The following is a 10,171-nucleotide window of genomic DNA, read 5'->3' on the forward strand; positions in this document are numbered from 1 at the left end:
TAAACTTTGGAAACCTTTGGGACTGCAGACAACAGAAAATGAGCTATGGGACTTAGTATAAATAAACTGCCATTTCCTCATCAAACAGTCCTGTCAGGCATGAAGGTTAACGCAGATAAGAAAGGAAAGCAAGAATTTTGAGAAGGTGCAGAGGGAGAATTCGTGACGTAAACACTTGCTTACCATCATGGTGGAAGCTCCTGATCGTATTCGCGCGGCTGGCAGATCTCTCCGAGGCTTTCCCTAAGGAGCCCTTGGGTCTGTTGTTGTTGTTCTGCTCCGCGTTCACCGAGTGCATCGAGTACAAGTCCATCATGTATTGCGGAACCACTGCAGACCTGCTGGGACTCGGTCTGTGTTTGAGTCCAAACATGCTCAGAAGTCGAAGTTCAAACGCGTGTAGGACGTCCTGAGACAGAGAGGACCGGCCGATCTGGGGAACGAGTCCACTGGAGCCTCTAAAGAACACCTGAGTGACCATCAGAACCATCAGAGCGCAGCCGGAGGAGACCATGATCGCGCTAAACCTGACAGATCAGTGACTAACGAGATCAGATGGGCTCAAGCCAGGAGATTTGACCATATTCCGTGTTTGATCGAGCCATTGCGAGAGTTTGGAGGATCCTTCATGCATCAAAGCCACCTTAAGAGCCGCTTTAAAGAGGAACGCAAACCTGCGCTAGATCCATCTGGATAGAAGCTCCATGAGCCAAAGCCTGTCATAATAATAGATTTGCGCTCTTAAAATAACAAAGCGTAAAAGTCGTACCAAAAAAACTAAAAACTCGCGGACATTCGAAGTTAAACGCAAAATCTCTTAAATAAGGAGGACAAAAGAGACTAAACCGAGTGCATTCGCGACCGTTTCCGTAGGTGTACAAGAGCAGGACCTTCAGATAAAGTCCAGTTTAAACTCCAAAGCGCAGCTGGTCTTCTGTTCATGGCGCATGAGATGATCAACGCAGTCTGGTGGGGTCTTCACATAAAGCTGCTCCTCTTTTATAAATCCCCGTTTAACTCTGCTCCATCTTAGAGATCACCAAATTAAAGCTATTTATCTGAAGAAAACAGTGGGAGATTTCCACAGGAACGCCCGCCTCTTCTTACACATATTCAACCGTCACCGCTGTACAAAGACAAGCCGTAGGTGTTGAAACGGAGGGGTGTACGCGTATAAAAGCCCACTTCATTGACAAAACAAAAGTTTCTTCCTTGGCGAGGAGCGAAACAAGTCGCGGCGAGGGTTTGTGTACGTGTGTGTCCTTTACGCGCAGTGCGCAAGTGTGCAACAGCGTCTCTCTCTCTTTCTCTCTCCTCGTGTGTCTTTGTTTAACTCTCTGATGTCATGACAGAATTCATCAGCTCTGGACATGAAGGTGTTCATGTGGAGAGATGCGCCTTTGGAGAGCTCAGAGATCATCTAATTAAGTAGCCTAATTGGGGAAAAAGTCGGAAGTTTCTGCTTTATTCGATTCCATTTAGGGTTATTAAATTTGATAAAACATACTTGGTCGTTTCCTTTCTTTTGGCTTATAATTCAATTAATCATTACTCTATCATTTAGAATATATTTAGATACCAAATATTTAAAAGTAACTTTAAATTAAAAAAGGACGCTCACTATAGCGCTCATATTCGGACTCAGTGCGCCAACTTGTGGCAACAACGGTTAATGTGAAGCAGGAGACCGAGGCTAGTCACACTTTTTTTGCTCCAGCGAATATTTCGTAGGGTGGGGTAAAAGTTAATTTCTGTGAAAACAAACATTAAAAAGTCTATAAAAATATATAAACCATAAAATGGAGCGCTATTCCACAACGGGAACCTGCCATTAAAATATCGATTCAATATTTCCCAGGATGGGACGATTATGAAAACGCAAAAATGGAAGTGTTAACAAATATACAAGTGTAAAATTGATTTGTAAATACATCATATAGAATATGACAAATACATACACAAATATAACCTATATATATAATTTCATATAAAATATGTAAGCAATATTTTATATGCGAACGCATATAAATCTAGGACTTTTTCTTTTTTATTTTATTTTATTATATAAATCTACCTAAATTTCAGCTACAGATGTTTTTTTTTTTTTTTTTTTTAGTTTTGTTCACTTATTTACACAAGATATAGATTTAAAAAAAAAATAGTTTGGAGGGCCAAATTCAGCAAAAAACTCTAATTTAAGACTAGGAATTTCATTTGTCCTCATGATATGAAATATATACAGATTGTGATCCAGGTCTAATACATCAAAAAATTTAAATTTCACAGGTCTAAAATATTAAAAACCATTTAAGCCATTTTAGAGAAGAGCAAAACGCAATTTATTATAAAATAAAGTTTATGTAACAGGTCAGTCTTGTGCATCCACATTCTCCCATCATGTCCTCAATTTCTCAGAAGAATCACATTATTATTGTTAAACAAGTATAAAGCACCATTAACCATTTTAATATGTTTGAGAAACATTCTTTTGCATTTAAAATTAATTAGAGTTCATCTGCATCCACACTCATCCACCACCATGTCTTCATAATGTCTCAGAACCACATTATCATTATTGTCATAATACAGCATGGAGATGGGGGACAGTTTGATGGGAACGCAGCAGGGCTGAGGCGTCCCTTTAGGATCAAACGAATGGACCAGCGTCTGCAGGATGGCGTGGTTGGTTCCGTTCAAACTTTCACTCAGAGGGAAAGGACACTCTCCGTGGCAGTAATTGGCCAAATATCCCTGAGGCGCAATGATCCAGTCCTGCCATCCCACGTCTTTGAAGTCAATGTAAAGCCTTCTGGGTTTGCACACGTTACTGGGCGTCACAGGTAAGTAATACGCTGCGCTTCGCTTTCTCCTGGGCCTGCATTGAAGCGGATTCAACGACACCACCACCAGAGACGTGTACAACTCTGGCATCCAAGCAACTTGGATCAGTGAATGTGTGCTTTCCACGTATGCATGCTCCTGAAGCATGTTGCTCAAGCGCGTGAGCTGCAACTCAACTTGCATCCCGCAGTTCTTACCTGGCTTTCCCCAGGTTTCGGCCAGTTTGGTCAGATTGACATGCACAGAAGCATGCGCACCAGGCCCAAGCGACTGAGACAGGAGTAATTTGCGGCTGGACTCGTGAGTCACTCCCTTCAGCGTGGTCCTCAAAACCCTGTACAGGTCCATGCTGAAAACATGCGGTCCCAGGTGAGCCAGATCCTGTTTGAACTTCATTTCCAGCTGCGCAAGGAGAGTTGCTCAACATCCTCCAGCACCGACATGTTGAAAAACAGATGCTTTCTCACACAATTAAAGCAGTGGACAGCCGGAGCAGATATCAGACTACCTGTTTGGGGAAAACAAGCTTTGTGTTATGGTGCAAGTGGGTCATTCCTGTTCCGCAGAACCTTTTGAACATAACGTAAAAAAGGGTTATAATTTAAAAGCAAGACACCACAGGTGAATAGGGTACAAAAATTATTTATAGATATTACCATACTTTCCCAGTTGACTGATTACATTAAAAACGGCAAACTTTTTTGCATTACAAGCTTCCCAAAATGTTTTGTTTAAATATGCCAATGAGGCATTATCTAATTAAACATATGCTAATTTGCATAACATTCCAGAACACAAATCTGAGCATTGGATAAATTCTCCATTCTATGTCATTTTGCTGACATATTTAAAGGATTTACAGAGGGGATTTTGGATTTCTCTTTTAAATCGCTGCATAAATAAGAAAACACTGTCACCAAGTATTTAAGAATTAAATGTTGTAAAAAAACAAAAAAAAAAACAGGTGCCTGATATATGAACAAACCCTTCTGTAAAAACCTTCAGAATACGGGTAGGAATAAAACTGTAAATTTTGGTGTATGCAAGTGCTGCTGAAGTGGAGATGAAACTTGTTTCGCGAAAACGGAGTTCGTACTGTAATTATAATCAACAGATGCAAATAGATAAAGTGCAACAATAAAATCAGGTAAATGAAATCTGAACAAACCCTGCTATAAAAACTTTCAGAATGTAGATATTTTGTAAGTGCTGCTGAAGTAGAGAAAATCAATTTTGAGAAAACAGCTGTTTTGCAAATAAAATCTACAGATGGAAGTAGATAAAGTTCAACAGAATAAAAACTTAAAGATGTATTTTGGATGTTTTCTTCCTACTATAAAAAGTAGCAAGTTATGAAAAGCCAAACAGGCCAAAATCTCAAAATTGACCAATGCATGAAAAAAAATGTTTTTGTATGTAGTGTCTTGCCTAGTTATTTCTATAAAAGGGCATAAAAGACTTCCAAAAGTTTTTTTGTTTTTTTAATTACAATTTTATTTTAAATTATTCAATTAAATTAAAATCACTGCTGATACTACCAGCAATAATGATGTCACTTCCTGGAGGATGACGTCAAAGAAACTGGATTGTAAAAAGACTAACATGATGGAAAAACTACACTGATTACTAAGAAAACATGCTTTTGAAAGGAAAACATAAGAACATGGCATAACTTCAACTTAAAATTCACTTTTATTGTGAAAATTGTGGAAAAAAAATAAAAGTTCTTTAAAAAAAGTTTTCTTAACCCCCCAAATATGGCATATGATGGGGAAATATACTGCATACTAAAACCTAAATTCTCAAGGCCTCACCTTGATCCTGGATGAACCTCACAATATTTCCTCGGACTCCGTACTCAGACACCACACATGGATCTGTGTCAGGTGTTGAGGTCTGTTTGCTGCCCTTCTTGAACATTTCCCACAACAGAGACGGCACTGGAGCCTGATGTGACGGTTTCGGTCGACTCGAGAGACCCATCGAACTTAAAAACAGCTTTTCTTGCACATGAACATTTTCTGTGTCTATAAGAGTAAGAGAAGAGACACTTAACATTAAAAACAAGAGCCTGAGAATCACACAGACCATCATTAATGTGAGCAGCACAATCAAACAGAACTCACAGCTCAGAAGGAGTTTTTTAAACAGTTTCAGATGAGCAGCCAGACGAGTGAGGACTGACACCTGTGAGGTGATTGGTGGAGATGGACTGTGGGGGTCAAATCATTGATATGCTAATTAATGGCAGCTTGTCTTTGATGTTTATAGGGGAACAGACTGACATACTGTCAAAAAGTGCTACATTTTTCCATTGAGTTTTTGAATTCTTAATGATTTTAACATTTATTTTTATATATTTTCATTCAAAAACACAGATAAAGCACGAAAAGTGCCAAAACATACGGCATAGATATTTTAGGGGTGATCAGATTGTGCTGTAAATCAGTTGTGATGTGCATTTGACATGTAAACATGGTTACATTGTCATTCTGATGTCATGCTACCATAAAAAAAAAAACACTGAAAATGTGAAATTTTGAATTTTAAAATATGAAATAGTACCTTCTTGGGGAAGTCGTGGCCTAAAGCCTGTTATACTTTCTGAGTCCGCTAGGGTCCGCTATGGTATGCGTGACGTAAAAATCATCATCGGAGAGTGTGCCTCCCATTTTTTGTGACCGTGCAGACAAGTACGCGCGGTCAGTAGGCTACTGCGCATGCGCAGGCTGTGTGAAGAAGCCCGTTGCTACTCGAACCTGTACAATCCGTCGATAAAACAATATAAAGACAGCCAGATGTGCAATAACTCTGGGCAATTCTTTGTTCACATGTTTGTTTATTGTTCAAGCCGATCTACTACGCATGTATGGAACACATCCGTGGAGCAGACCATCAGCGTATGCTTTCGGAAGTATAAATACAAGTAGTCCGTGTCCGCATCCGGATTGCTCATGCGGAAAGTATAACACAGGCTGAATGGTTAGAGAGTCGGACTTGTAACCCAAAGGTTGCGGGTTCGAGTCTCGCACCGGCAGGGATTGTAGGTGGGGGGAGTGAATGTACAGCGCTCTCTCCCACCTTCAATACCACGACTGAGGTGCCCTTGAGCAAGGCACTGAACCCCCAACTGCTCCCCGGGCGCCGCAGCAAAAATGGTTGCCCACTGCTCCGGGTGTGTGTTCACGGTGTGTGTGTGTGTTCACTGCTGTGTGTGTGCACTTTGGATGGGATAAATGCAGAGCACTAATTCCAAGTATGGGTCACCATACTTGGCCATGTCACGTCACTTTCACTTTACTTTCACACTTTTGTAAAATTGACTCCTATAATCTTTATTTACAACTTTTTTTTCCCCAGTGTATAATGCTTTAACAAACATAAAGATCTTACAAAAAGTACCATGTTTTTTTGGGGGGTTTTTTTATGTACCATGAAAATTATATGTATATCATGGTAGTGGAACAAATACATATACATATGAAAAAGAAAAAGAAAAAGAAAAGAAAGAGGGAAATATAAATAAGAAAAAGAAGAGAGACTAAACATATATATAACTAATCTTTTAAATGTTGATTAATAAGTTACTGATTAATGAGTTATTGTGCTTAAACACAAAAAAAAATTGAATAATCAACTCTCTTACTGTATGACAACTATTGACTAATTCTTTACCTTTTTTTTTTTTTTAGGCTGGGAGCTAAAAAAATCAATGTGGAGCAGCTCAGATCATTTGATCTTGGAAGAATTCGATTAGAAATGTTTGTGTTTATCTCTGCTTTTGATTGCTGACCTTGGTTTCAATTCTGAGCACAATGTGACATCACTACTAAAATGCTAGAGGGAAAAAAAAATATCCGTCTTTTTCATGTAAGATTAAACAAACAAGTTCTTCTACTCTGATTAACCTCTGAATGTTTTGGTGTGGGTTTTGTGATGATAGATTTATAATCATTTTCAAACTCATCAGACGGCAGCACTGTCTCTGTCCGTCTGTGCAGGATCCTTCCTCGGCATCAGAGTGTCCATGTTCTTCATCAGACACATTCCTCCAGTCATGTAAAGGCTCTGACGAGACACAATGGATTGATGCATCAGGCCGTTACTGATAACAGGTTCCTGGCTGAACTCTGGGGCGGCATTCCATCTGCTGAACTCCACTGAGTGACAAATGGACACTAGAAACTGTAAACAGACCCTGGAGAGCAACGTTTTGGAGTTGACAGTATCAAACAAACAAATAAATAAATAAATAAATAAATAAATAATGATGATTATTAGTAATAATAAATACAAAAATAAAAAAATAAACAACATTAAAAAATAAATAAATAAACAACATATATAAAAAAATAAATAAATAAATAAAAAATAAAATAAAATAAATTGTATAAATATATATTGGAATGAAATGACAAGTTTTGTAAACTGACAATATATAAATTATGGAACACATTAAATGTTTTACATAATATTATAAATACTACTACTACAAATAATAATATATGATAATGATAATAATAATAATTCCAAAAATATAATAAAATATTTAAAACAAATAAAAAATAAAAATAAAAAAATATTTAAATTAAATGAAATATATTAAACATTATAATAAATAAAATACAAAAAAAATATCCAAAAAACAATGAGGATGATGATGATGATGCATAATAATAATAAAAAAGAAACAGTATATCAAAAATAATTAAGCTAAATTATACAAATATATGTGGGAATGAGATGACATTTAATATATTTAAAAAAGATGTAAAAGATGATTATATATGATTTCCAAAAGAAATATGTAAATATATATATAGAAATTAAATGACACGTTTTGTAAACTGACAGTTTATTTATATAAATATTTATATAAAAATGTAGAAATTATATAAAATATATTCAATAATAATGATATCAGGTTGCTGCTTACCTTTTGGAAAACTTTTGCACGCCTGATCTCAAAATCTACAAACAAATGACAAAAAAAAATCTGTAATTGTTAAAAACACATATATGCTAAATACATGACATGCAAAATGCTAATGCTGGAGAAACAGTTACTGGAGCGGTGTGAGGTTACAGCGCGAGCATTGTCACTGGAAACACAATACTCCCTACATGATCCTTCCATTTTCAGTTTGATGAATAAACTAGAAATATATCACAATTATATCTCTTTCTTGACTTATGACTTACTTTATAGCCACAATTTATTTTTCACACAAAATATGATTACTGGATTACTTCTCGTTTGCAAAAAACAGTAGTTGGTATGCCATTCTGAAGAAACCCAGTGTCTTCAATGAGATATTAGTATGTATCACTATTACTAAGCACCATATGAGAACCAGACCTGCAATGAAAGTAAATAAAGACTAAGCTCAGTAAAATTACAGTATAAATAAGTATTGGTCATGCAAGTATCTGCAGTATTTGATGCAAGAGTTATGCAGGAGTTAACCACATAAACGCTGCTATTGTTTAACGCTCAGGCTGGAGAAACTCGAGCTGGCGAGAACCTCCCGAATCAATACGGAGAAGCTTCATCAGATCTTTGGTTTGAATGTTTCTGAATGCTTTTATGGTTACAGCTTATATTTACAGAGACGATTTTTCATCAGACTTTGCGCCGGGGAACATTCATCTTCACCGTGTCTGTCTCCTTCATGAGCACTTCACATAATTACAGACTGAAGCTCTTCTAGACGTTACATCAATGCCACAAACAATCATCTCGTGTCTGGCCCCTCGCTGGGTCATCTGTGAGGTGGATGAGGAAGATAACAATCTTTATCACTGCTAAACACATCAGTTACACAGACCGTGATGTAGCGTTTAGCTTACCGGTGGAAGACAGAAATGAGTGGCTGCTGGAAAGACCCAAAATCATTCCTAATCATTCCCAGTGTTTTGATGTGATGAAACTATACACTTGGCATGTGTTGCAATTACCTGAGAAGGAAAAGAGGTTGACTTACAGATTAGTTCCTGAGAGATTTTACATGAGCAGTGCTTGATTTCTGAACATTATGGTCTGAAAATTTGCCTCAGATTATCCAAGATGTAGATGAGTTTGTCTCATCAGATTTGGAGAAATGTAGCATTGTGTCACTTACTCACCAATGGATCCTCTGCAGTGAATGGGTGCCGTCAGAATGAGTCCAAACATCTGATAAAAACATCACAATAATCCACAAGTAATCCACAACACTCCAGTCCATCAGTTAATGTCTTGTGAAGCGAAAAGCATGTTTATAAGAAACAAATCCATCAAGATGATGTTTTAACTTCAAACTGTTACTTCTGGCCAAAATATCCATAACGCTAGCTTGTAAAGAGTACTTGATCTGTGCATATTTCTATCCTGATTCAGATGAGATGAGACGCAGATTGTTTGATCAAAAATACAACACAAATTGTTGATCTTGAGTCTTGGAGTTAAAATGAGTCAATCATCCTAAACTGAAAGTAATGATATTAATACTGAAACATGGCTCCAGGGGGTTAATAAAGGCCTCCTGAAGCAAATCGATGTGTATTTGGAAAAGAAATATCCATATTTAAATCTTTATAAACCATAACCTTTAGCTTACACTAACTGACGTATGCATGTCCATGAGAGAGTGGCGTTCCAGCAGATGATGTAGGCACAGTGTAATCTCCAGTGAGAGGCAACGAACACAGATGAGCAGAGGAGAGAGCAAAACAAAACACCGGTCACGATTTAGAAGTACAAAACAAGGATTTGAAAAGAAAAATGTCAGAGGATGTCGATATAAGCCAAGAGGAGACTGGTTTTCCTTTGCTTCTCTAAACAAAACTTGGTTTTTGAGACTAACATTCTCACCGAAGCATATGCTACTGTACATGCCAGCTGGAACTCCACTGTCTAGTGAACACACGTACCAGTTAGCGGGAGCTAAAGATCACATTTTATGAAGTTATAAACATGGATTTCTCAACTACATAAGGATTCGCTTCAGGAGCCCTTTATTAACCCCCCAGAACTGTGGAGCACATTTTTATGGATGGATGCAGTTTATTGGACTTCAATTGAATATCATCCATTCACTGCCATTATAAAGCTGAGAACAGCCAAAACTTTAAAATATAAAACCGATTGCATTCACATGAAAGAAAGTCATACACCTAGGATGTCTTAACAGCGAGTAAATCATGGGGTAATTTTCATTTTTGGATTAACCACCCCTTTAATACCAGACAATATTGTTTCAATTTGTGTTGGTCAATGCTTTTTTTTTTTTTTTTTTTTTTTTTTTTTTTTTCAAAAGGGGTCCCTGGGGGATATATTACATTCAATCTC

General features: G+C 37.3%; 1 protein-coding gene, 1 long non-coding RNA gene and 1 pseudogene across 2 annotated transcripts in view; all 3 read right to left on the reverse strand.

Moving 5' to 3' along the window:
- Positions 1 to 1,287, reverse strand: part of LOC107678728 (bone morphogenetic protein 2-like) — a 3,989-nt gene extending 2,702 nt beyond the window's left edge. Inside the window, exon 1 of the mRNA XM_016474105.1 lies at positions 184 to 1,287. Within this exon, the coding sequence (XP_016329591.1) occupies positions 184 to 514 (331 nt within the window). The 5' untranslated portion in view covers positions 515 to 1,287. The remainder of the gene's footprint in view (positions 1 to 183) is intronic.
- An 833-nt stretch (positions 1,288 to 2,120) lies between these two features.
- Positions 2,121 to 4,945, reverse strand: LOC107678729 (protein DVR-1-like; annotated as a pseudogene).
- A 3,261-nt stretch (positions 4,946 to 8,206) lies between these two features.
- On the reverse strand, positions 8,207 to 8,997 carry LOC107678743 (uncharacterized). Its single transcript, XR_001632962.1, has 3 exons — positions 8,968 to 8,997; positions 8,692 to 8,799; positions 8,207 to 8,607 (listed from the first exon to the last, which is right to left on the reverse strand). It is a non-coding gene; the product is annotated as an uncharacterized LOC107678743 (long non-coding RNA).
- Positions 8,998 to 10,171: the final 1,174 nt, after the last annotated feature.

Source organism: Sinocyclocheilus anshuiensis, unplaced genomic scaffold (genome assembly GCF_001515605.1).
Source record: "Sinocyclocheilus anshuiensis isolate Anshui unplaced genomic scaffold, SAMN03320099.WGS_v1.1 scaffold208, whole genome shotgun sequence".
In the NCBI taxonomy this organism is placed as follows: Eukaryota; Metazoa; Chordata; class Actinopteri; order Cypriniformes; family Cyprinidae; genus Sinocyclocheilus; species Sinocyclocheilus anshuiensis.